A 26194-nucleotide genomic window follows, 5' to 3' on the forward strand; every position below is an offset into this window, starting at 1 on the left:
CCTTTTTATTTTATTTTATTTTTTCCGCCGTCGGCTCAACGACACTAATTTGACTTGTTTGATCAAAAAAAGGATCGGCAACACAAAACCCAAATGAAAAGTAATACTGCACTTGATAGATCCAAAAAAAAGTTTCAATTCCAATAACAATGGTAAAATTAGCACACTTTAGATAATCTCTCGCAGCCTATTGAATAGGCCAGTTCTTCTGCCGGTGTCTCTTTCATTCCGTCATCAAACAACGACTCACGCCAAGAGCGGTCTCCTGAAATGAAACTTTGGAGGAGGACTTTGAAATATCAATCACCAACGTTACGCAAAAAGCACGAATCTCCATATTGGGAATTTGCTAAATGCACATTTTGTTTTTACTTGTCGCTAAGTAATTCTGGCTTTTTTTTTAAGTTGTCCTTTCGTTTTATTTTATTTATTTATATATTACATGTTACAAACCTTCAGAATCAATATGAAATTTCTTTACGAAGATGGACAAGGACATATTTGTTGATGAGAACGGAGTTGAGCCCATGGATCTTGTTGTTGACGAGGAGCTATTCGCCACCGAAACGACAAGTTCTCGTACTCAATTCCTAGCGAACAAACCTCCAGAAAGGCATTCTAATCCTGTTATGCGCCTAGTTGCGATTGAGTAGATTGATGATGTTGATATGTTATACAATAAGCGATCCTATACATTTTACTCTGATGAAGACAAGACTAGATTTTTCAGCAAATGCTTGAATGCTTCTGCTGCAGTGAGACAATTAGGTATTCATGTCCGAGCAGCGCAGAGATGGGCCAAACGTTATTACGAGGACCCTGAAAGTATTTTCAAGGAGAAGAAACAGTCAGGTCGGTGTCGTATTTTGGGGAGGAGCATGAACAGTTTCTTTTGACTTACATCGATGAGAATCGTTCTACTGTTGTAACTGAAGTAGCAGAGAGCTCAAGACAAAACTTTGCGGATCTTACTGTTTCTCGTAGCACTGTTTATAACATCATGACAACGGAGCGCAATCTGAATTAGAAAGACCAATTAGTCCTCTTTAAGAAGATAACTTTAATCCATATGGACGAAGTATCGATTTCTCTATTAAGCAGGTACAATTCCAGCCTGTAGAAAGAAATAGCGTCTTTCTTGATGATCAGCCTTTCACATCGATTTGAAATGAGGCATGACTTGGTAGAAAAAGCTCTATTCCCATTATGCGGTCTTTCAAAAAAAGCTGCTACGACTATGACTACGGCTATGGCTACGACTACGGCTACGTTTCTTCCTTGGTTTTTTTTTTAACAAGGCGAACACTTGGTGCACTCCAAAAACTCCAATCTACACCTAATTAAAATCAATTAGCGTGATGTCACGCAATGAAAAATTGGAACTGCTGACGCGTTAACTGAGATCTTTCTTTTCTTTTTGATTTCCATCAACCTTGACCGACGTCTCTAACATTACTGCCGCGGTCGAAGCTTTCAGCGATCTTGTGCAAGTGAATGGAAAACAGTGTATTTGCCTTACGTGAATACCATTCAACTGCCGACGTTCCCGACGCCGTTGTCGAATACAAACGGGAGTTCAATATCGTACTCAGTGTCAAACCATCCAGCGAACGCATAATCTGGCGCAGATGCAAGTATGCGGAGACTGTGGAACCCGTCAGAGCTAAACCGATTTCAAGGCCATTCATACAAGCTGTTAAAAAGAAAAGAGAAGTCTTCCCGGGATTCATACTGATGTCTCAAGTTGCCAATGATAGAGCCATCGAGGACGAAGAAGCTTTAGGTCAGTCATTTATCACAGGCAAATCAAGCCAGAAAATTGGCTGCAAATGCTTCAGATCAGCCACTCAAAGTTGACTGAAGTGGAGAAAGTGTTAATCTTTTATAATGGCGGAAAGTAAGTTAAGGTGTTGCTGATGCACGATGTCATTCCTTGACGTTCCTTGTTGTTTTTTTTTTTTTTTTTTTTTTTAACTAGACACGTCAGAAAATACCATCTTTACGTACCAGATGCCAGCCTGTCCTGGCTCTGACCGCCTTGGTAAAATCTTAGTCAAAAATGACTTCGTGAAAATCATCATCTACAATGCTCTTTTTGACGAACCACGGGGTACCTTCAGAGTTACGGATGGCGTGTGGGTAGACTGTTTCCGATCTGATGTTGTGTACGAACCTCTCGATCTGTCTCAGCCTATGGTGATAAATCGAAATTCAAAATGATGTAAATGCCAAATTCAAGGTGCGAGCTATTCGATACTCCACATTTGCATACGACAAAAACAACAAGTTACCCATCGTATTGATCCTAAACACTGAGAGCACGAGCATCGATTTGGACAGCGCCTCACTGTCTCCAACACTTGGTGGATATTTACCTGATTGCAAATATTGGGCAACAAAGGCCGTATTGATCAATGCACGTACGGTAAACGCAGCGACATCCTCCAATACCTGCATCCCTCTCGCGAAATTCATTATGCAGAAGGAGAGCTGCTTTTTGGAATCATCTCAATGAAAAGATGCCATTCCTTTCCACCCTGACTCCATTTGTAGGTCCACCTATCTAATGATCGCACGAGAAATTTCCCTTTCCCAGAGCAGAAAACAGTGTAGTCTAGCTTTAAATTTTCCTGCTCCCTCGCCGATCTTGTCCGAGGAGCTCTTTTGACGCTCGTGCAATAAAACCTCGGATCATCGGTCCCCTACAAAAATAAAAAATAAATAATAAAAATTCCTAAGGTCCATGACATTTTTCTGTTTCCAGAATTTGCTCTGGGTTGCACAATGACAACATCTTGCTCAATCACATTTCCACTTGCCATCATTCATGTCCCGCTTACTTGGCGATCTAATTCCAGTTGATTGTAAAAGATAGCAAATCCTCCAGGCCAGCATAACGTTAAAAATCAGCTCCGGTTGATATACGCATGTTGGACATCCCATCGGTAGTACTCAAATAAACCGCTCTGATTTATAGCTCGTATACATCTGAGACCCCACTTATATACAACAGTTCACTGCTTGCTAGTGAATCAACCATGACCAGATAGAAACAAAATAACCTGCGCAATCACATTGAACGGATCATTAAAGTTGTTTTAGCGTAATAGACTTGTTGTGCGTAAGTAAAAATACACATTATTCATTTTTTCTGCCTCCTCCGGTTTAGCAATGTGTGGCATGGATAGACAGAATGTATGCATTTCAACACCAATTTCCTTTTCCTGAAAAGATGACTTCATTCCTTGATGCCGGTATAAACACGATAAGTCTCCAAGTAAGTTTCATTGTTTGCATTTAATCATCGAATCATCCCTTCTGACGATTAGATCATGTAATTTTCTTGGGTAGTACGGTTTATTTTACATCTCACAACACTGTTCTCATGTTGTTCTGCGAATTTTAATCTTTGTGGGGAAAAAAAAGGTGGATGATCAAGTCGATTTGGTGACGGATCCTTGAGAAGTGGGGTCTTGACTTGGATACTTGACGGTGCTTCCTGTTGCTTTCATCGATGGCGGAGCAGGAGGCTGCATTGCGCCGAGATCGCCGGTGGCTTGAAAAAAGAAAATCACATCATCGATGAGTTTCGGTCCATATTTGCACTCTATCCCATCCCATTTAACTCACCTGTGGCACGCTTCATGTCCGATTTCGGTCCTTGAGGTCTTGGTCGACCCCACGCCACTCGTAAATTGTGTCCTTTCAATGTTAAGCCTGTATCTGCGATTCGGTCTGCTGCCATTTCGGCTGCTGTTCGGGTCACAAAATTGACAAACGCGCATTTGGATTTATGGATAACAATAACAGATTTGATATCGCCAAACATGTGGAAATATCCCCTATCATTATGCCACATCATGGATCAGTCATCGAGTGGAACCCCAAAGCAACACAAACTGAAATACCTGATATCTTGTTCTACAATGTCTTCTTCGATACCAGTAACAAACAATGATGTCTGCAATCATTTTTTCAAATTAGGGATACAAGCGAATATATGAGGTTTAAATTTATATGGGTACTTACCACTGATTTATCCTCAGGCGGCGCTAAAGATTGTGTGGTGCCTTTGACACGACCAAGCATTTTTTGGGCCACAGGGTCGTTATTGCCATAGTATCGATCGCGAATATTTTGTTGTTGGAGATCGCTTTCACCGGGCATTTCGTGTCTTTAATTTTCCAAAAATGTTTTAATACGCTGAATCATACACATACGCCACCATCACCAGCCTACCTGTAAGGACATTCGTCACCGCGAGTACATTCACCTTTAACAAAGAACGAGCAAATGTGTGGCCGATTGCGTTTGTAGTAAGGTTCGGTACGTGCCAATTTACGAAGGATTTCTCGACTTGCAGGTGCACTTTTGCCACTCTCGTAAGGACTGCCACCCACATCATCGTCCACCTAATGAGATTCCAACAAATTCCGATCGATGAGTTGCTCATGCCCATCCATCATCAGCATTATCCAGTAAGATACACACCTTATTCGCCATATTTTGCGCATAGTATTGTCGGTTGATATTGCTCGTCGGTGCTTCGGACTTGACGTTCAATGCTTCATCTCGAACTTGGACAGGCAGACCTGATAAAGAAATCAGGATCAGTAAATGTCCAGTTTGCACAATTATCCTGGGAGAAGGCTTACCGTATTGCAGATCCAACACGCACGTCTGACAGACATTCTTTAACTTGGCGCAAGTCTGACAAATTTCGGTCTTTTTGTATCTCATGTTGGTACCGGGAAGCCAACGGAATACGGTGAAAGGTCGCTGACAGATCTATGCAAGCATGTACGGATTAGCATGGTTCCAAACTTTAAAGTAGGAAAATGGTTTACCTTGCATTCTTTGCCATATGGTTGTTTTGTCTAATCCAAAAGGTTTAAACAGGTGAGTGAATCGTAAATCGACAAAGTCGCAGCATGCATAACGTACCATGCGGACGTAGGGATTATCACCCAAGCAGGTCTCGCAAACGATTGGAAATTCCTACAAGTACAATCCAATGAGCTACAAATTCTAGAGAGGATGAGAGCTTGCCACTTACAGAATCTTCCCATCCTTGCTTATTAGGGTCAGCCTTGGTTAAACTCATGGTGAATAGAAAGCCGACAGACCACAACAGCTTCCTGGAAAATAGATCATCAAACGGTAACAACAGCCTTCAATTCGCCCGCTCAAGGGACTGCTTTTTGCGGTGGCCGACGTCAGCGCAAACTTTTCAATGGCCGCATCGCGCGTTGTTTGGGAATGGGGACGCGATTTCTGAAAAATCCTGTTTTTTTGGCTTTACTTACGCGCACGCGAAAAAGAAACAGTGAACGATTTAGATCGAAAGTAGCCTGCCATGAGTCAACCTCCATCGACACCCCACGATAATGTGCCTGAGAACTTGGCTCGCTATGCCAGTCGACGCTCCGAAATGTTTTCGTCCCAGTTGGAGCCCATGTCTCCTGGTTTCTACTACTCCTCAGCCAGAACGCCCGGTTCTCCTTCGCGCGCACGATCAAGCTATCGACGATCGGAATTCTCTTCTACTCTGTTGGGCGATGATGCTCTTCCTTCGTCTCCATTGGGTTATCCTTCCACTCCTGTGCGTTTTGGAAGCACGACTTTTGGTTCGCCCATGACACCGCAGACACCCAGAACCACATTTGTCCGAACACCCTTCATGGGCACACAGAACACCGCTTCTCCAGGCACACCTACGCGCCACCAGCTGTCGTCAAGCTTGAATCGTGATACTCAGGATACCGATCCTTCCGTGTCGGCTCGTTTCATTTGGGGTACCACAGTCAACATTCACGAAGCCATGACATCTTTCAGAAACTTCTTGACCCACTTTACATTGGCTCATCGCAAAGCAAAGGCAAGAGAGCCCATCAGTGAACAAGACAATGTTCCGTTTTATCCGCAGTTATTGACAAGAGTATGTGACCAGAGTAAACGTCAATTAACCGTCATTCAGGAAACTGATCGCAATTTGTTTGCAGATTCGTGAATCACGATCGTACCAGGTCAACTTGGACTGCCGTAACTTGCAAGCTTACAATGACACCCATAAGCTCTACGATCAATTGGTCAAATATCCTCAAGAAATTATTCCTTTGATGGATCACACCATTACCGATTTCTATATTCAACATTTTGACGACGATTATTTGGATAATGCTCAGCTGAAAGTGAGTGGTTGACAGTTAAAAAACGAAAAGGATGCATGGAATGACTGTTTGGATATTCATCAATAATTATTACAGATTCGTCCTTTCCATTTGGAATCAGCAGTGAATATGCGTGAGCTTGACCCTCAAAGTAGGTTTGATGAAGGTTTTGACTCTTACAATAGCCATAGCAATTTAACGCAATGGATTGATTAGATGTGGATCAGTTGATTACTATCAAGGGTCTGATGATTCGTGCTTCGCCTATTATTCCTGATATGAAAGAAGGTATAGTAACATGTAGCAAGGGCGTGCGCGTGATTGCTTTTTGTTTACTAAGCACTCGTGATATCAGCCTTTTTCCGTTGCCTTGTCTGTGATTACACCACCACCGTCGGTGTTGATCGAGGCCGCATCTTGGAACCAACCAAATGTCCTAGAGAACAGTGTGGTGCCGAAAATACAATGTCTCTGGTTCATAACCGTTGTGTATTCGCTGACAAGCAAGTCTGCCGATTGCAAGAAACACCCGGTAAGAAATTCACTGAGAAAGCGTTATATTCGTATTTTTGCTCATGGTTTTATCCTTTTGCACAATGGCAGATGTCGTTCCTGACGGTCAAACTCCGCAAACAGTAACTCTGTGTTTGTATGAGGATTTGGTGGATGTGGCCAAGCCTGGTGATCGGTAAGTGATATGCTTTTTCCCAGTATTTGAAAGGAGCGGTATTTTTGACATGGAGCAATTGTAGATTGGAAATCACTGGTATTTTCCGTGGTGTGCCTGTCCGCGTAAATCCCAGACAAAGAACGATTCGTGCCCTCTTCCGTACGTATTTGGATGTTGTGCATATCAAGCGAACCGACCGAAAGCGAGTGCAGTTGGATCGTGCCTTCCAAACCGAACTCAGCGATGAAACGTAAGTTGTCCAAAATGATGCCATTGCCGTGCCATCTGTGTCATGACTGATCATGCTGTTTTGTTTTTTAGCTATGAAGAAGGTGATGAAATCAATGTTGTCAATATAGACGAGGAACAACATATCAGAGAATTGGCTCAAAAGCCCAATCTTTATGAAACATTGGCACGATCACTGGGTAAGAGAGACATACGCGTCGATGAAGCGGTCTTGCTGCAAGTCCAACGTTTCATGTTGCTCATGCTTGGTTTTCTTTTTCCATTAGCGCCAAGTATCTATGAATTGGATGATGTGAAGAAGGGTATCCTGCTTCAATTATTCGGTGGCACCCACAAAAAGTTTCAAAAATCGGGCTCTCCTCGATTCAGGTGCGTGTTAACAAACGTGGTGACAGAAAAAAAAGAAGAGAGATTACATAATGGCTTGTCGCCTTTTTTTGGGGGGGCAGGAAGGGGGCTTTTTCTATTTGAGTCTTTATAAAAAACTAATCTAATGTATCACGGATCACAGAGGTGAAATCAACGTCTTGTTGGTCGGAGATCCCGGTACCAGTAAATCCCAACTGCTTCAATACGTACACAAGATTGCACCACGCGGTGTTTACACTTCCGGCAAGGGTTCATCCGCTGTTGGTTTGACAGCTTACATCACTCGTGATCCTGATTCACGACAGTTGGTGCTTGAAAGGTAAGGATTATAGGTCGTTGGCAACCATGACGCGCGGAACTAAAACTCTTGTCCAATTTCTAGTGGTGCTTTGGTTCTGAGTGATGGCGGCGTTTGCTGTATCGACGAGTTTGACAAGATGTCCGACGCAACGCGATCAGTGTTGCACGAAGTCATGGTAAGTTTGCTGTCATGTCACACGCTGCGGAGCTTTTGAATCAACGAAGCATAATTTGTGGTTTGACGATGAAATGTGTCAAAAGCTGGTCGCTAAATGATTGGTCTTTTCAGGAACAACAAACAATCTCAGTGGCCAAGGCTGGCATCATTACTACATTGAATGCCCGCACATCAATTTGTGCATGCGCTAACCCCATTGGATCTCGGTGGAACAAAAACATGTCTGTGCCGGCCAACTTGGATCTTCCTCCGCCGCTTTTATCTAGGTAACGTAGCATGGCGTATCCGGAAATACGGGGAAGAAAAATGGGGCCGATTTTTGCTTATACTGCCTAAATTAGATTTGATCTTTTGTATCTCATTCTTGATCGCGTGGATGAAGATGCCGACCGCCGATTAGCCAAACATTTGGTCACGCTATATATGGAGGATCTACCGGAAACAGCTGGTATCGACACCATTGTAAGTAAAAAAGACAGGCGGATAAATTCAAAATACTCATATATTCTGGTTTTTTTTTTTTTTAGTCTGTGGAATGGTTAACCAAATACATTAATTACGCTCGTGAAAAGGTGCACCCTGTTCTTTCTGAGGCTGCCGGTGATCAACTTGTGGATCGATACGTAGAGTTGAGACGACAAGGTCAAGATTATGGTGGCAAGCGCGTCACTGCCACGACGCGACAGTTGGAATCGATGATTCGCATGGCTGAAGCACACGCACGTATGAGGTAGGCACGAACTTTTTTTGGGGGGTTGCTTTAAAAAGCTTAGCTTCAATGAATGGAATTAACTCTTGTTGAACCTTTGCAGATTGTCCGACGTGGTGGAAGTTGAAGATGTGAATGAAGCATCTCGCTTACTGCGTGAAGCCATTAAAGAGTATGCTACCGATCCCAAGACGGGCCGTATTGATATGGATCTTATCCTCATGGGCACAGCTTCTCATGAGCGTCATTTGCAAGATGATTTGGCCCGAGAATTGCGTAATTTGATCGTGAATTATGAAGGAACTCAAATTGCATGGACCCGATTACACAGCGATTTCAGTGCTCAGAGTAGCGTGGTATGTGTCGTACATTTGTGCACCGTTTGTGGCACCACTGAAATAGGACGTTCTCTAACCTAACCTTTTTCTGTGTTTCATTCAGGCCGTCGAAAATCGACCCTTCGAAGAAGCGTTACGCGCATTAGAAGCACAAGGTGACATCAAGATCATTGGCGAAGGCAGAAAACGCATGATCCGAAAGTTGATCGTCTCATAAAACCGTGAGATGACAGCCTTTGAACACTGATAATACCTGTTATTTGGGCAAAGGCTTTGAAACGAACAGTTGGTAACAAGTCACCCGAATATTGGTTTTTTTTTCTCCCTCTTTTTATAACATTTTATCATTTACTCTACAAACTCATTCAATATGAAAAATTCAAACTTCTGTATAATTTCATTTCTTGCAGTAATGCTATATAAAAACAAGTTGCTTTACGATTCTTTTTTGTTGCGTTTAAAATTTTTTAAACTTTAGGCTGTGTTATTGTTACGAGCCAAGGTTTTGTGGAATGTCAGATAAAGTCTCGATGGCAGGGATCATGGAACGTTGGTTGCAGACGTCCCTCGAGCTCGAGTATCCAATTCTGACTCCGCTACAACCGTCGTTCTTGTGAGATCTTCTCACATAAGCCACAAGAAATAGATGTCCAGAAATTCCCGGATAACTAAAAATGTCAGCCAGTGCCTCTTTTTGGGTCACAACATGTCAAACATCGTGCAAGAGAAAAAGGGAAAAAGTATAGAAGAAAATGAAGGTTGACGGAATATATCCGGTTCAATGTTCTTTTTTTTTAAAGTTGATTGCATTGGAGAAATGGGCAAATTTGTATTCCACGTGGTGGGCAGTTGATTTTTTCTCCCATGTGACATTAAAAAGGCAATCATTGGCGATAAGCCGACTGTGTGAGAAAAAAAATGAAAAGAGTAACCAAGATTATCGAGTAAAAGTAGTGGAATTTCTATAGCAACCTAAAGAATGGAAAGAAGATGAAAAAAAAAGAACCCAAGAGAAAGCCTCAATGGAGGTCATCAAATAGGAATATGGATTTGATAGAACAGAAGAATGACAAGGAACTCTAGAAAGGGCAAAAGAAAATGGCCGAGTCAGGTTGTTGTCCCATATCACACAGCCAGGGATTGGGGTTTAACCAAATGAAGGACCGACATGTGGAGTAAGTGCGAAGGACAAACGGCATCAGATGACACCGGTTATCGGGGACGGCCGGGTCATGGATTCACTAAAAACAGTCAATCAAACCACAGTGGAAGAAAAGAAAGAAAAAAAGGCATGAAATGTTTACAAACATTCATGCTGTTGTCCAAAGGTGCGGGGGATCTTCTTGTGGAAGAGGATGGATTTTTCTTTCAAGGAAAAGCGGGGCGCCGCGGATGTGGATACTTTATTGAGAATGGGGCGGTGTTTAGATGAAATTTCTGAGTTGGGGTTGCATCATCTTGTCTCAAGGCCAATCCTTTTTGTTTTCTCTTTTCCTCCAACCATCCGTCGGACCAGTCACATGCGAGAAATCGAGAATGGAAGCCACCGAAATGGCAAGGCGGCGGTCCAATCCAGAACGATTCCTCCCAAACTCATTCAAAGCGGAGTTGAGGATTGTGGCGCGGGGTTAATAAAATACTTAGTTGCGACACACAGACACACACCGCCTTTTTTTCTTTTTCTCTTTCTCACACTCTCTCCCATAGCAACAAAAAAATAATAGCGCCCACCCAAAAAAATCTTATGTCGTCTTCACAAAGGATTTCCATTCTACAATTCCCGGAACAACCAAATACTAAGGAAGAGAACAAAGACTTCTTACCCAACCAAGTGTGGTCCATGTATAACAAAGCCAATAGCACCCTTCCCAACGGGTCAAGGCTGGAAACCTTGGATTGGCGAATGATGGCCATGTCGCTGTCCAAGAAAAAGCTTAGTGATGAAGATGATGATAAGGAAAGTCGAGCATCTTCCACCTCACCTACCCTCCAACAACAGAATCCTACCACGCCTCCTAACCCAGAAGATGCCACTACCATTGTTTCCTCCACCACGCCATCCTACATGATGGACTTTCTCCAAGACAATGTGAAACAAGAGAAAAATATCCTGCTCAATGAAAGTAACCTTATTCCCACCTCTTCTTCTACCAATATTTGCACTGTAAGTAGATTGTTTTTGATATTCTTCTGTCTTCTTTCGACAATGCGCAAGGGGGAAAAAAGAAAAAGGAGGGAAGGGGGGCTGAAGGACCAGACCCAAGCATGCAAAAGCAGAAAGGAAAAAATGATGCCACTGTTTCTGTTGAGCAGCTTTCCTCTCGGTTTTCTTTTCCTTGCCGTATTTTCTCTTTTTTAGAGTTTTTATTTTTTACATTTGGGAGCGGTTGGTTCAGATTTGTTTATGAACACTTTTTTTTTTCTTTTTCGTCCCTTAGCCCGCCAAACGACGAGCTGGTCAGTCGAACTGTCTTTCGAGCAGCATCACGATTCCCTCCTATGATTTTGATTTAGAACAAGAGAATGCCAACTTTCCTCTAATGTCGCTGGATCATCAAGACGGTATGGATATGAGCAACAGCAACGGTTTTCCTCATCAACGATCTACCAGTGTGGATACGATGGCATATCCCAATCTCCAACTACTTCAGCATCACGATTACACCCCACCTGCGAACGAATCGCCGACTTCTTATTACTTTACGGATGGGATGGCTTCTTCACAGCCTTTGATGGATCAGATGCATGGCGGAAATATTAGCTTTGAGGACATGTTATCAATGTACTGCGGCAACCAGCAATCGATGCCCGGTCATACAAACCCTGGCGTGGATCCTCGACAGACGCAAACGCAAAAGCAAACGGAAACGACTGCTCAAACTCCAATGTCCAAGTCACAAGGGCAAACGCCGTCGTCCACGCAACAGCGGGCTGGATCGTCGCCACCACCCGGTTCCGAAGCTTCAGAGGGTTCAGTAATAAGCCAAAAGGGTCCAACGATGGAGGAGGACAAAGGGAAAACGTCGCCTGTACCAATGGCTAATCAGAAACCCATGGCCCAGGGAAAAACCGAATGTGCCAACTGTGGCACCACGACCACTCCTTTATGGCGCAGAAACCCCCAAGGCCAACCACTGTGTAATGCGTGTGGTCTATTTTTAAAACTTCATGGTGTCGTGCGACCGCTCAACTTCAAGAACGAAGCCATCAAGAAACGAGCTCGATCCACCAGTCTTGGCGCTCCTCCTCGGCCCAAAATCAAGGCTACCGCTTCTTCCTCCATGTTCTCCACCTCCGCAACGACAGCTGGCATGTCCAATATGAATCATCGTCCCAATATCTCCATCGCTCCCAGCACTCATTCAAACTCCACCCTTTTATCGTCTTCTTTACCCTCTTCCTTCAATGCTCGACGCAACTCTCCCACTCCCGCTCAAATCCTCAACAAGCGACAACGTCGCACGCCCTCCTTGTCGTCATTGCACTATACCGATGCCAACGGTTCTTCCGGATCGCCTTTACTTTCTACGTCCCCTTTGCCGGCCAACTCTGCTACATCGACTACGTTTTTCGATTCAAAGCATCAGCAAGGCCTTGCTTTATCCTCCTCGCCACCTTGTCTTCAATCTCCCTCCACCTCATCGCCCATGAGCGTCCTCTCCAATGCGTCTGTTTCGCCTTCCAATGCCAATGGATCGGCTAATGTTTATTCTTTCCTGGAAGACATGGGCGTCCAAATGGATAACCTGCCCAACGATTTATTACCTTACATCGCTTCCGCCAACAGCTACCAATCCCCCAACAAACCCCAATATCACAACGACATGTCACCATTACTACAACAACTGTTTCCAACCTTCAACTAATGCATTAGGCATTACCCACGCGGGTCTTTTGAACATAAAAAAAAATTAGTCCCCTCAAAAAAAATTGTCCATCCATTATGCGCTGACGTATTTTCATTCCCCTCTTCAAGTACACATTTATCTTCATTCAAAATACAAAAAGTTATGATCATCTCCATCATTGGATTTCTTTGTTCTCGTTTTCTTTTTTGGCCATTCGTAAAAACGATGGGAGTTCTCAATGTGATCTTAATCTCACGGAATTTAAGGTTCTGTATGGGAGCATTCTGCTTTTTCATGGTAAACAAATTAAATTTCCCGCCAATTGTAAACTAAAATGTCCACGTTTCACTTTTCATAACAAACATTTGTTTTTCTCCATTCCCTCTTTTTTGGTTCCCCGCAAGAAAAAGCATCAATACTGATCTTTACATGATAACGGAGCAGTAAGTCACTACAAAAGTGTTCACAAGGACAACTGAGGTTCAATCAATTTTTCATTTCATGCTGGAAAAAGTTGTGGCTGTTTTAAAAATAACAGGATAAAAAAACCTAGTGAGAGCCTAAACTTTATTCGGTAAAGCAGGTTTGCGCCAATAAAATATTGCCATACAGCATGCAAACTTTGATACTTTCCTATTCAGATCGTCTGTGATTCTCATTTATGGCGGTTTGCAATGGGTGTGACCGTGACCCATCGTTTGGACTGTACTATATGGTAAGCAGCTCGTTGCCTGTTTCCATGAACGTAACGTGGCAACCTTGGACAAACATTGGCCCAAAATTTAAGGTTTCATTACCGATATTGTGATGCACTTGTTCGACGCTTTTTTTGCTCCAGGCTTCGTTTATGTCTAGTGTGAAAAAAAAAAAAAAAAAAAACGTCGGATAATTAAAGAAGCACCCAGACCGTTCGATCATTTCATTTGAGCGACCTTTTTTTTTTTTTTTTTTTTTTTTCTTCTTTCTCTTTTATTCGAGACCGAACGGCGAAATGGATCCGATTGAAAAAAAATCGATTTAAAATGTGCATGCAGATCATCTGGGAGCGTGAACCGTGAACCGAGTCAAAAAAACCAAAACACTTTGCCCTCGTTGGTCGTCGCGTAACATTACATCAATTCCATGCGTAGTATTGTGGTTCGTGATTTGATGGCAAGAAAAAATCTGGGGAACAACTGATAGGTTTTTGTGTTCTTTGGAAAAAAAAAAAGATCTTTGTCCACATGGTCCCCTTCCTATTTGAGGTGGGTCGGAGTAGCGCTAACAAATTGGCGGCTGGGAAAAAAAAAAGCACACCCACTTGTCCAGAAAAGGCAGTCTGGAAAAAGGCACAACAGTGACCGCTTGTAACAGGTCTTTGACCAACTGGATTGAATCGATGGTTGAGAACAATCCATAGCAGTCTGATCTGAAAATTACGAAAAAAAAAGTTTCACGCTTATCAGATGATCGTTCTCTCTTGCAAGTGTAAAACGTAATAACGACGAAACATAGACTTCATCAAACCGAAGGGATAGAAAAGAAACATCAAATTCGCGCTATGTGATATTTTGTCTGCCAATCTTCTGCAGTATAATACCGTCAACATTTACTAGAATAAGTGATAACATATCAACATAAGTTTATCACGACATGGTTTATCTTGATCGCAAGAGGCTATCACGGCTACAGTTTAAAATGAAAAAATGGCCAAGAAAGCATTGATTTTTGTTCTTGAAGAGCACAGTGGAAAGCTGCTAAAAAAAAGCCACCGATCAAAATCCAGGTTGCGTTGCACTTCCGGTTTTGGAAGAGTATTCCGAAACTCATGGATGCTAAAGGAAGTCTGTGCTTGGGCCAAGTTGCACTCATGGTTGCTGAGCCAAGAATGAGCTGTTCTGATGCACTTTTAAGAACCGTGCCATTGATAAAAAGGTGTAACAAATCGGTTACATCAAACATCCAGTCAAATGTCTGTTTCTGTAAATCTTTCTTATCAGTAAGATCAAGAATATTGTATAACAATGTTTTTTGATTTGAAGTGGAAAAAAAGCACAAGGTGATCAGCACTGTATACGGCGCGAGTCAATTTTATTCGACACGCGATCAGGTGTCCGTCAATATGCAAAAAGAAGCGTTATTGTGATGGTTTTCTTTTCAATGCCTGATCAAGCTTAAACAAGTTGCCAGTTGCTGGGCAACGGTTATACTGAGGGTGGCAAACAAGTGGGTGGCCAACAGCCGATTTTCCTTGAAAATTTTGTCTGCATTGGTGTCTAATTTTCATGCTTGTGTCTTGAAACATTTTTTGAATTGATTCAAAAAGGCTGATCCACCACGTGTCCTGATGTTGGTGTCACTTTCTCGTCTGCCTTTGTTTGGGTACGCGGAGTGCATAACCTGCAGCTTCACTGCAACGAGATCACAGTTCCTACATTATCGGTTTTCTTACGCGTCCAATAGGTCCATCTTGTTTCTGCAACGGAAGTGCATAATGTAATTTTCTTAAGCATCCATGTTTATGTAGACACAGATCTAAAGGTGTCATATTTTTTTTTCATAATACAAACCGCGTCTGGTCACTCTCTGACCTTTTTGCTCAAGACAGATACAGTAACCGTCGTTTCAGTCAGCTGGCATTGAAAATGACCGAAAGCGTATATTTTCAATCTCCTAGAGGGAAAAAAAAAAGATTGCAGTGTTGCCTAATGAGCTTTTGCCCAATTTTTTTTTTTTCGCCATGCATTGCAATATGCATACACAAAGGGATAATCTCCATTCACTCCTTCGTTATTTTGAAAGTAGAATGGGGATTTATTTACGACAAAAGTGTCTGTTGTGTATAAATGACGAATCCTGCAACCTCCATTTCTACTATTTTCGGATGAGCGGACAATGGCTTCCACATTTTCTTCTTGTGCTAGGGCTACTGAAAAGGAAAAATACCTAACATCCACTGGGTTTGCTTTACCATTTTCAATTTTTTTTGTACTTTTTTTTCTTTGCAGCACCAAAATAGAGTTATTTACTCGAAAATCACAAGTCGACTGCGCATCAGGAAGGTACCGTTAATTAAGGACTGCATCATGCCATTGATCACTGCAGAGCTTCCATACAATGGATGAACATCACAGTGAGCATGGGCAATGAGCATTTTAGGCGATTGGCTGGGTGCCGGAGAACGAAATAATGGGTCCTGGACCTTTGATCCGTGATTTTTGTCATACCAACGTTTTACGACTGGCTGCAGCCAAGATGGTGTACAGCTTTCGGTTACTCACTTTCTTCATTATCAGCTGATAAAAACAAGCGATAAACGGCTTCTCATGACGCTACAAGAAAATAATGTATTCACAGGTAGAAAAATAAATATTAGATATAGAAATAAAAAAATGTCCCATGGCAGTTTATCTGATTATCGTGGGGCACAGACTAACCATCCAAGGAAGAAAAAAAAAAAAAAAAACTTTGTCGGTTGTTACATTTGGTCGGATTCGAGCTTTGGTAAGTCATTTTATTCGTTCCCGCCTTTTTGGATTTTATCAGATGTCTAGGACTGAAACAGCACAAGGTCCATTTCTTCACTAGTACCTTATGGTCAACATGAAAGTGAAAAATAAAGAAAAAAAGTTATTATCAGATCATCTAATCGGTGGGTGCCGATCAAACGCAATTGGATTGTAAAATATCCACACTAGGAACTGATTGGAATAATTAAACATCTTTGGAATCGAGAGAAAAAATCTACCCGCCTGGTTTGATCTTTTTATTCCTCTTTCAAAGGCCTGTGTAACTCCGAGGGCATTGCACAGATCAGATTATTCACCCAGCATATAGTATGATAAAAATTATAATACTGTTTTATCCGATTTTGCAGACATTGACCATCCAAGTCAATGGACATAAAAGGAGACAAAAAGTTTTTGTCTTACTTTTTTCTTTCCTTCTCCCTTGGTTATCCCTTTTTTTTTCTTTCTCATCTCCTAGTTTTTCACCATGGCAGATGCTATTGATTCTAAAAAGTTAGAATATAACGACGACAAGTCGGTAGTGAGATACGATATCCACGAAGCTAACGAAGCCATTCCCGAAGACAAAGAGCCCGCCTCCCATGGTGGCGATACCGCCCTTGCAAACGCACCATGGCAGTACAAACTTATTGCCTTGGTGACCGCGCTGATGTTTCCCAGTAAGTTTTCAACACTTCCTACTCTGGATACACAAGTTCTTTTTCGACTGACCCATGATATATAGTCGGCTCTCATTTTTCGGGTAGTGCTCTAAGTGCTATGAAGAAAAGTATCAAGGACCACCTGAATATCGATAACACGAGTTACGGTGTGTTGTCAGCTGGTGTGTCTATTATCAACACGATTTTCCCTATTGCAGGTGGCATGTTTATTGACATGTTCGGCTCCGTTTGGGGTACGCTGGTTGTCAATTTCATGATTATTCTTGGCAGTTTGCTTACTGCGCTTGCCGCCAAATTCGAATCTTATCCTTTGATGATCGTCGCCCGTGTTGTCTTTGGTATCGGTTCCGGTCTGATCGTCACGATCCAGGAATCCCTGCTTTCCAAGTGGTTCCGTACTCAGCACCTTTCGTTTGCCATTGGTTTGCAGTTGTCGATCTCTCGTCTTTCCACCTTTTTGGGTACCCTGGCGGCTAACCCTGTTGCGAATGCTACCGGTGATTGGGTGTGGGCTTTCTGGCTTTCCTTCATTCTTTGCGCCTTCTCCATTGCTATGAACTTAATTTATGCCCTCGTTGTCAAGCACTTGCGCGGTCAAGTGGTGACCAAGGAAGAAGTCAAGGCTTTGAAAGCCAAACGTACTTTCCACTGGCGTTCTGTGTTCAAGTTCCCCATCCACTACTGGCATATCATTCTCATTGAATTCATCTTTGCCGCCGTCTGGTCCTCTTTCCAAACCATTTCGACCGAACTTGTCCAGGTCCATTTCGGTACCGATGCTGTCCTTGCTGGTTACAAGGCTTCGGCATCTCAAGTGGTGCCTATTGTTGCCACCCCCCTCCTCGGTCTTTTCATGGATATTTTCGGTTGCCGTGTCATCATCTTGCTCATCTCGGCTATTTTCTTGATTCTATCCTCGGGTTTGCTTGGTTGGACTTATGTCGATGCCGTGGTCGGTATGGTCTTCTACAGTATTTCACTTGCTTTCGGTCCTATTGCGATGATTACCTCCATCGGTATGATTTTGCCCTCCGATTACATCGGTACCGGTCTCGGTATCTACAAGAGTTCCAACAACGTTGGTACCACCATTTTGGATATTGTCGTTGGCGTCATTCAGGATAACAGCCATAACCAAGCTTACACTGGTGTCATGCTTCTCTTCATCGTTTTGGCTGGTATCGGTTTCGTTCTTATCGCCGGCTTGTGGTTGTCGCAACGCTTCCAGCTCGGTAACTTGCTCGAAGCAAGCCGCAAGATCCGCTTGGAGCGCATGAAGGAGATCAACAACAATGAATTGTTCTTCACCAAGCAAGGCTTGGATTCCTACCATGAGGTTGAGGCAAAGCCTTTGAACTACGTTTACGTCGGTTCTTTCATCGCTTGTCTTATCGTTGCCTGGGTCCTTTTCTTTGTGTATGCTATCGCCTAAATCATCGAGGTTTCTCGCCCTATATTGGTTTCTTTTTTACTATTATTTTCTGCCCTTCTCCCCTCCTGAACTTTCTTTCGCTTTCTGCAGCAGAGCGCCCCATTTTTGAATATAATATCACATTACTCCTCATTCAGTTACATTAAGTTGCATGATACTTTTTAATAGACAATTTTAAAATTTACACAATACACAAGATAATGACAGATCCTATTGATTGAATATTGCGGCAAATCCACTGCTTCCTAATGGTTCCATGAGAGACTTTAGGGATCTTTTGCACATGTACATACTCTTGAACCATACCACAGCTGAAAGTATGGCGAGCCTCGCAGGATAGCTCGGATAAGCTAGGAACAAAGTATGAGCCATAGTTGTGGCAAATAGGAATCAACGTCAAAATTGAAACAAGAAAAAAAAGAGGACCAAAAAAGAAAGCCATCTTCACGTGCCCGAATTTCGTGCAAGTTTGCATAAACTCTTGCACCTTTTGATCCAGGGTTTTAACAGCATCTGTTTTTGGAGATTTTGTGGAGATCAACAAAGGAATAGCCGAAAAACATTGTTCACATGCTCGAATCTGTGACTCGCCACATGCGGATTACCGGGTTTTGCTAAATGCCGCTTAATGCACACATAAGGAAAATTTATCTCTTCATATGCGTGATTTTTCCCATGCACATTGAACAGGCAATACCTAACAGATCCTTTGGCATCGAAGCTTTGGCCATTTATCTTCTTGGATTTTACTAATGACAGCAGCATCCGACTGCTCCAAAAACAAAGTAGGCACCCACAAGAAGAAGAAAAATGAATGCAGTCGACTCCAAGCGCACGAATACAGCCGAAAACAGGCCAAATATTAGTATTATCATGAAGCGCATCATCATAATTCAAGTTTTTGACCTCTCCAGCGATGGTAAAGTGAGTATAACGTTGCTCATAGTGAGTATGTTATTCCGGACGCGGTGGCATGAGACGAGCTCATAGACAAAGGGGTCGGGAAATCTGAAAGGCGAAAACATTCCCGCACACAACATCGACCAGCGTACCTTCAGAGCTTACATGATATGTACCATAGGAAGGGGATTTGGCAACCTGTCTCTGTAAAGGGCAAGCTCGCCACACTATGCGATGAAGCTCAGGATGATGCTGTGGCACTCTGTGCCAGACTGTTCTCAACCTGTTTCCCATACCTTTTTGGGTCGAATATGATAAGCTGGAGCAAGACCATTAATAGATGAATTATACATTTCAACAAAGTAACAAGCGCGACTTTGAGCGAGGACCGCGAAAGTCTTTTACTTCACTACGACACCCAACTCTGCCCAATCAACATTGGAAATTACAAAACTTGGTTTGCTCCCTCACTTTTGTAACTGCGCGTTATTCAAACTGCAGCTTGGTCCGTCCGGTCGGCGTTGCGCTGCCTGTTCATTTGATATCACCCTTTTTTTTTTGAATCTCATCCATCCGAATCATCTCAAACATATTGCATGATATCTCGGATGTCGCCAGGGACAACCAAAACGTGAGGGTTATGAAAAATTACATTGTGCTTCCTTCCAGCTACTGGCACTGCCTTTGCCCTTCAGGTCACTCAAGATGCGGTCGAGGCATCAAAAAACTCTAGTTATTCAGTTCATCACTTTGTGGTTTCTGTGAATGGTTTCTTTTGATTTTTTTTTTGATTTTTTTTTGGGTGGATAAGTCATAAAATACATATCGTCATGAGTGCATGACTAGCGTATGGTTATTTTGTTACATGATGGAATCTATTTACACATTTCAGGCAAGTTTTAAGACTGGGGTTACACTGCAGCTGCTGTTCGTGCTCGCCGTAAATATTCGGAAGCTGGCTTTAGGTTCTTGGGTTGCCATTCACCGTTGTAGATGCAGAGGACACGCATACGTTCATTATAATACAAATCCGGCAGCAGTTTCGGTGTAATCAAGAAGTACTGTGCTGTGCCGGCCTTGCTCGCGTCTTCCACGATTTGTTTATGAATCATTCGTTCGTTGCGAGGATCCATGCCCTGATTGATCTCATCGACCACACGGAATGGCGCTCTCGCCAATTCTTGCAGGGACATCAAGTACAAAATAGTCGATACAGCTCGCTCTCCACCCGATTGACGTTGGCCGGTTAAAAGCTGAAGCTTTTCATGATCACTGGCGATAAAAAAAAAATAAAAAATAAACAACAAACACAAACAAAAAGAATATTTGTTTTTGTTTTTTTTCCCTCGATGAGTATTACTGGCGCGCAATGATCATAATGCATTGCAAATTGCATGCATAAATTACTTACCGGAATTTAACACGGATCTCAATACCCCATTTATCAAAGTCATCATCCCGACTAACGCAAACTTCACCTGCACATCCGATACCTAACCATAGAAGGATCAATCCGATTAGTACCTTTTTCAAAATGCACCCCATTTTATCCAAACGAACTTACGTTGCAGAGCTTGCGAGAACTTTTCGCTTATTCGCGCTACTAACGTCACCAAACGCGGCTCCCATTGCGACTATGGATAAAATGGAAATTTTTGTTGAGTGACCTTTCCCCGTGTGGCTCGTTGCAGCCCACCTACCTTAACATCTGTGATTTCTTTTTCCAGTGTCTCAAGCTGTCTCTTATCAGCCTCGGCTTTTTTCTTAAGTCTTCGGATCTGCATGCAATGGTGAGTAAACAAATCAAATGATAACATAGCAACAGTTTTCAAACCGGGAAAAAAACTTACCTCTGCCATTCTTGTTTCATATTGTTCCATAGCACGAGGATTAGCCAATTTGAGCGCGTCCACCTTGGCTTGCTCGGCATTAATCGCATCCTCAATCTCCACCTGGGTCTGTGACAATCCTTCCCGCTTCCACGCCTCGAACACCTAGAATAAAACCTGTTTTTAACCAAGGCTGACAATGATATATACACTGCAGTTGATTGATCATACCTCGTTGAACTCTTCAGCAAATTCGTCTATGAGCTCGTTACCCGCTTGCTGCGCCTCTTCATAGAAGCGAAGCGCTTTATCCTTTAGTGCTTGACATTCCCTTTGAGCTGTGACAAAAAAATAGATGATTAACCTCTGTCATGTGAGATAAACTCGGCGGCGATCTTGAGTGTACCTTGAGAATAGGCCAATCGTGCACTTTCCAAAGTAGTAAGTTGCGTACGAGAGAAGGACTTCAAGTGGCCGAGTTTTAAGTGGGATTGAAGCGCCTTGATCGATGTAACATTGCGTTTCAACACAAGTGACACATAATCCGCCAACAATTCCTAGAAGTCAATTGTTACAAATGTTGTACACTATCAAGCTCTGCAGCGAAAAATCTGCTCACCTTGTATTTTGCAGTCAAGTTGGCTCGCTGCTTTGCTTGATCAAGAATCTGTTGTTCCAGCTCCTCGATCTGTTCACGATCATCCTGGGGCTTGCGTAATCTTGCTTCACGATCTTCTTGATAGGATTCTATTACAGCACGCCACAGATACCCCGTCAGCGATCCTACAGTTGCTTCACTTGTAGTACATCTTTCCAGTGTTTACCTAATTGCATCTTTGCACGGTTCCAATTCAATCTGACTTTTTGTTTTTCTTTCTTTTCTTCACGTTTCTCCTCCTACAGAGCAAAGTATCGTCAATCACTGAAATCAAATGACGCTGGTCACGCCGTATAGAAGCCTTACCTTTACTCGTCTCAATTCATGTTCTCTGGACGTTAAACGTTCTTTCTTGGAGAGGAGTTCCTGGAACCCGCTGTCCATGCTGCTTATCTCTGCTCTGCAGGCTTGTAGTTCGTTTTGAATGCGCTGGCGTGCATCGTTATCCACTATATTCAAACATAGTATGGATAAAGATTAGTAACATATGGTTAAAAGCCGGTGAGTAACATCTTACATGAATCATTGAGCACGGTGGCTCGTTCAATCTTGCGTACAGTCGTCTGATTTCCGCCGGATCCATAGGAGTATCTCTTTACAATATAGGTGTTGTCTCCCATAATGTAGCGTTGGAACAGACCACAATTGGACATGCGTGCTTCATCCACTGTTTGTAGTGATACAGGCTGTGCGATTTTGAAATTCGACAATTTTAGACTTTCTTATTAGACATACCATATACAAAGCCCCCACTTACAATCAAATGGATCTTTGCTTGTAGACAGAGATACGAAATAACAATGGGGGGCGCATCCACCAGATTCACAATGAAATGATCGAGTCCGAAGCGTTGCTTAAGCTAGAAAAGGGGAAATGATATGTGTAAGTTGGAGGGGCTTATTGTGGTTCATGTAACACCTTACCTCTTCATCGGAGATGGGCGGTTTGACACCATTGGGGTCCAACTGATCAGGCCATGAAACAGTGAGTCGCCACCCCTTTTTATCGACGGCTTCTCGTGTAAACAATTCATAATCTTCCTTATACTCGCACACAAAAGTCTAACAACGTGATCAGAGGGTTTATCAATCACATTGGTCAGGGATACCCGCACCGCCTGTTGTTTTCAATCTGTTGTTTTGAGTATGCCCCTCTACTTACTCTGAGATGAGACCCTTTTTCTCCACCGAGAGCAGATTCCACAGCGTCGGCATAACGGCGATCCTTCAAGTTGAGTTGCATCAACAAGGGCCCGTGAATTCGTCCCCTGAACATGTTTCTGTTTTCTCTCAGCCACTTCCAAGCTTCATATGTATCAGCGTTGTTCCGGGCTAATTTTCTTGCCCGCATTTGCATAACATCCATAAGGTTTTTTTGCCTAACAAATAAACAATCAAAAAGACAAAAAGGTAAACATTAGCATCCTTTTATGATATCATTCGACCCCATCCATATCACAGGACCCGTCTTGATACTGAAACTTACTCCCTCAATTTCTCGTCCACCTCTTTTTGCTTGGCGTTCTTTTGCCGAGTAAGAGTGTTGTACTCTTCCTGTAAATCTTGAAACTGACCCTGCAAATTGCTTAATTGCTGATTGAGAGCGGTCTATGTCATCCAAAAAAAAAAAAAAAAAAAAAAAAAAAAGCGGCAAGTAAGAAGAATGGATCAATCATCAAAAAGATTCATTTCCTTACAATTTCGTCGTCGAGAGCGGAAGTGTCTTCTGTAGGAGGTTCACGACCGAGTTTGCTTTGTAACCGAGCAATCTTTTCTTCCAGACTAGCCATTTCCTCTTGACGTTGTTGTTCACGTCGTTTCACATTGTTGATTTGGGATTTGATGGATCGGGTATCGGTTTTCTGTGGAGTTGGTGTTCAAATAAGTTTAATTATGAAACGAGCCAACAGAAGACAAACCAAGTTACACTTACTGATTTTTCAAAAGTGTCATACACTTTCTTAAGTTTACGTTCGTGCTCATTGACGGATGCTTTTAGGGAGTTCATTTCATTTGAAGCTTGCTTGGCATCGCGATCACAGGCACTGTAAGTAAAAAATGGGTCAAGGACATGATCAATTATTATTACGACCAATCCAGTGGGTACTTACGTGACAGCTTCTTGAACGGGGGCCAGCTCGGCTTCCAGACGACGCAATTCCGTTTGCTTGGCATCCAACTGCTCGCGCATATCTTCATAGTTCTTTTTTGCATCGGAATATTTGGCCAAAGGCAACTTCGCCTTGAGTAAAGCAATGGTTTTCATGATGGCCTCTCGCTGACGCATTCTCAGGATATCCCTTTCCAGATCTGCATTTCGACCCTCGAGCGTCTTTAAATGATTCTCGTCGGATTCATGGGTCTACAGCCGTCATCATTAGGTAGTGTGTAAGAACGAGGTACCTATCAACACGGAGGAATGTAAATCAAATGGTACCTTGACCAGTTCCTTTTGTTTCTGCCGATGAACGATCAGCTGTTGATGCCAATCTGTCAGATTATGTTCGCCTGCGGCTGTTTGTGTTCGCTCCAACAGTTGAGAAGGAGACAGCTAAATGAATAAGGAGAAAGATGAGAGAAAAAAAAACATGTCAGCAGCAGAAAAAAAAAAAGGAAAAACTAGAAATCCGCGCGCCAAGAGGAACAGGGCGGATCATGGGGTTTTTGCAACCTACCTGAGCGAATTCTGCGACTTTGTCTTGTGGCAGAAATTGACTTTTTGTTGTTTACGAGAAAGCCATCAGTTTCTGAATGAGATACGGATCAGATCGTTCCATCAGACTTACCAAAGATTATCCACCTGAATGTGCAACCGTGCAATAGCTGAAAGCACTTCTTTTAGACTGGTTTGTCTGTCTAGAGAACCAAAAAAAAAAAAAAAAAAAAAAAAAAAAAAAAAAAAAACGAATCCGGTTAAGCCGAATGTTTTCTTCCCATGATGTAAACCGATGTGTGTCCGTACTGTTCATGCGCCAAGAGGTGGCATTATTTGCTTTTTGTATATTGCGTTGAATAACTAGATTCGGTCCAGTTGTCTTTTTCAGTTCGATGCGGATCATGGCTTCGTTTTCTCCTGTTTTAACGAATTCGGCAATATTCTTGGCACGACCCAGCAAAGACGTGGATCCTCCAAGTCCAAGCGCAATGGCACATACAATGGTGGATTTACCGGTACCATTGGGACCAATGATCATATTGAGTTGTGGCCCTGGATGGAATTCGCAGTAATCATAAGTGACAAAATTACGCAATATGATCTTCACGATCGATCCTTCCACGAAACTATCACCCATCGAGCAAGTCAGTCCATTTGCCATCTGCGTATTGGATCAATCTTGTTTTTTACCCGTCTTCGCCCACTGTCATGGGCGCTACTGGCATGTGCTCGTTGACACTTTCTGTCTCGCTATCTTCCACGGAGAGACTTCCTGAATCGTCCACATCAGTGTCAACGCGACGCCGTTTGCTTTCACGAATCGCCGAGGGGTCACTGGGTGGTGTTGTATCGACTGAATTTTGACGCGAAGGCATGTTTGATCAAGGGGGTTTGACTTGCCACAGGACAAAAAGCACGCGCTCACATGCTCCGAATCAAAAAATGCACCGGCCAAAAAAATCGAGGGCGATCTCGGGGCCACGTGACCGAATTTTTTTTGTTCATCCCTTTTTGACGTTGCTTTCATTAGTGCACGAACCGTTCTAATTTTTCTGTGATGATCATAAACCGTTTGCAAAATAAATAAACAATAACAAAGTTGAGAGAAAAAAAAAAAAAAAAAACAATAAATACTAAAATCAGGTTTTCGATCGGTGTTAGAGTATGTTTGGATTTCGCTTGGGCGCATTTCATGTGTTGGAGGACAAATGCGAAAAAGCGAAAAAATGAAACTTTGAATGATATTGTTAATGCACGATAAGAATGACCTCAGTGTTTGGAAGGAAACATTCGCTTGATTTCAATGTGACTATAATGAGATGCAGATCAAAAAAAAAAAATTACGTGTGTTCCAAGACAGCCAAGCACACGGAAAGGAAAACGAAAAGAAAGGGACATGGGAACACCAAGTCAAGTGATGATGGCAGTATAGAACTACTAAATGTGAAATAGTAAATGAAACTAGACTTGAAAATAGATCATCCTTTTTTTTACTTACTTGAAAACGGCTTTAGTAGCCTGCCTCCAATCTCCTAGTTGTGTTTCGTATGGTACGAGCACTTTCTTCGGAGCTTGGCTCGTTTGATAGAATGTTCTTATCGAAGCCGGCATAGGAAACGGGGTTGAAGCTACTGTGCCATGTTATGGAGTACTCCAGAGTTGAAGTAAGGTTCCACAAAAGGTGCGCGGTGCCCAAAATTTCATCATGAAACATATAA

General features: G+C 42.6%; 7 protein-coding genes across 7 annotated transcripts; 5 read left to right on the forward strand and 2 right to left on the reverse strand.

Moving 5' to 3' along the window:
- Positions 1-466: 466 nt before the first annotated feature.
- Positions 467-1027, forward strand: BYT42DRAFT_594582 (uncharacterized protein; the record flags this gene model as incomplete). Its single annotated transcript, XM_051570780.1, is given in 4 exon segments — positions 467-503; positions 520-638; positions 654-825; positions 849-1027. 4 exon segments carry the CDS (start codon positions 467-469, stop codon positions 1025-1027), a joined length of 507 nt encoding a protein of 168 aa, XP_051421794.1.
- Positions 1028-1887: 860 nt separating this feature from the next.
- Positions 1888-2638, forward strand: BYT42DRAFT_606424 (uncharacterized protein; the record flags this gene model as incomplete). The annotated part of the gene is made up of 3 exons (XM_051571150.1): positions 1888-1897; positions 1979-2196; positions 2240-2638. The coding sequence occupies 3 exons, from the start codon at positions 1888-1890 to the stop codon at positions 2513-2515; spliced, it is 504 nt and encodes a 167-aa protein (XP_051421795.1). The 3' UTR covers positions 2516-2638.
- A 651-nt stretch (positions 2639-3289) lies between these two features.
- Positions 3290-5129, reverse strand: BYT42DRAFT_576691 (uncharacterized protein). The gene is made up of 10 exons (XM_051569092.1): positions 5057-5129; positions 4945-4998; positions 4848-4877; positions 4656-4788; positions 4492-4592; positions 4240-4412; positions 4030-4174; positions 3909-3961; positions 3631-3842; positions 3290-3556 (listed from the first exon to the last, which is right to left on the reverse strand). The coding sequence occupies exons 1-10, from the start codon at positions 5102-5104 to the stop codon at positions 3435-3437; spliced, it is 1071 nt and encodes a 356-aa protein (XP_051421796.1). The 5' UTR covers positions 5105-5129; the 3' UTR covers positions 3290-3434.
- Positions 5130-5356: 227 nt separating this feature from the next.
- BYT42DRAFT_499607 (MCM2/3/5 family-domain-containing protein) lies at positions 5357-9064 on the forward strand (the record flags this gene model as incomplete). The annotated part of the gene is made up of 15 exons (XM_051564651.1): positions 5357-5938; positions 6003-6191; positions 6267-6321; positions 6387-6458; positions 6526-6702; positions 6774-6858; positions 6923-7090; positions 7162-7268; positions 7356-7458; positions 7601-7777; positions 7841-7934; positions 8048-8202; positions 8278-8398; positions 8464-8666; positions 8749-9064. 15 exons carry the CDS (start codon positions 5357-5359, stop codon positions 9062-9064), a joined length of 2604 nt encoding a protein of 867 aa, XP_051421797.1.
- Positions 9065-12036: 2972 nt separating this feature from the next.
- On the forward strand, positions 12037-12210 carry BYT42DRAFT_499993 (uncharacterized protein; the record flags this gene model as incomplete). The annotated part of the gene is made up of 1 exon (XM_051564674.1): positions 12037-12210. A coding segment is annotated over one exon (174 nt), but the record flags the coding sequence as incomplete, so codon positions are not given.
- A 4479-nt stretch (positions 12211-16689) lies between these two features.
- BYT42DRAFT_535731 (major facilitator superfamily domain-containing protein) lies at positions 16690-18646 on the forward strand. The gene is made up of 2 exons (XM_051565475.1): positions 16690-16999; positions 17065-18646. Exons 1-2 carry the CDS (start codon positions 16807-16809, stop codon positions 18432-18434), a joined length of 1563 nt encoding a protein of 520 aa, XP_051421799.1. The 5' UTR covers positions 16690-16806; the 3' UTR covers positions 18435-18646.
- A 1453-nt stretch (positions 18647-20099) lies between these two features.
- BYT42DRAFT_576698 (uncharacterized protein) lies at positions 20100-25478 on the reverse strand. The gene is made up of 23 exons (XM_051569093.1): positions 25167-25478; positions 24783-25102; positions 24607-24676; positions 24496-24535; positions 24258-24371; positions 23932-24182; positions 23754-23865; positions 23518-23682; positions 23307-23428; positions 22983-23199; positions 22745-22882; positions 22579-22680; positions 22339-22507; positions 22128-22270; positions 21988-22060; positions 21783-21910; positions 21570-21720; positions 21395-21501; positions 21185-21328; positions 21035-21112; positions 20899-20968; positions 20746-20827; positions 20100-20606 (listed from the first exon to the last, which is right to left on the reverse strand). Exons 1-23 carry the CDS (start codon positions 25349-25351, stop codon positions 20246-20248), a joined length of 3342 nt encoding a protein of 1113 aa, XP_051421800.1. The 5' UTR covers positions 25352-25478; the 3' UTR covers positions 20100-20245.
- Positions 25479-26194: the final 716 nt, after the last annotated feature.

Source organism: Radiomyces spectabilis, assembly GCF_025331425.1.
Source record: "Radiomyces spectabilis strain NRRL 2753 chromosome Unknown BYT42scaffold_9, whole genome shotgun sequence".
Lineage (NCBI taxonomy): Eukaryota > Fungi > Mucoromycota > Mucoromycetes > Mucorales > Radiomycetaceae > Radiomyces > Radiomyces spectabilis.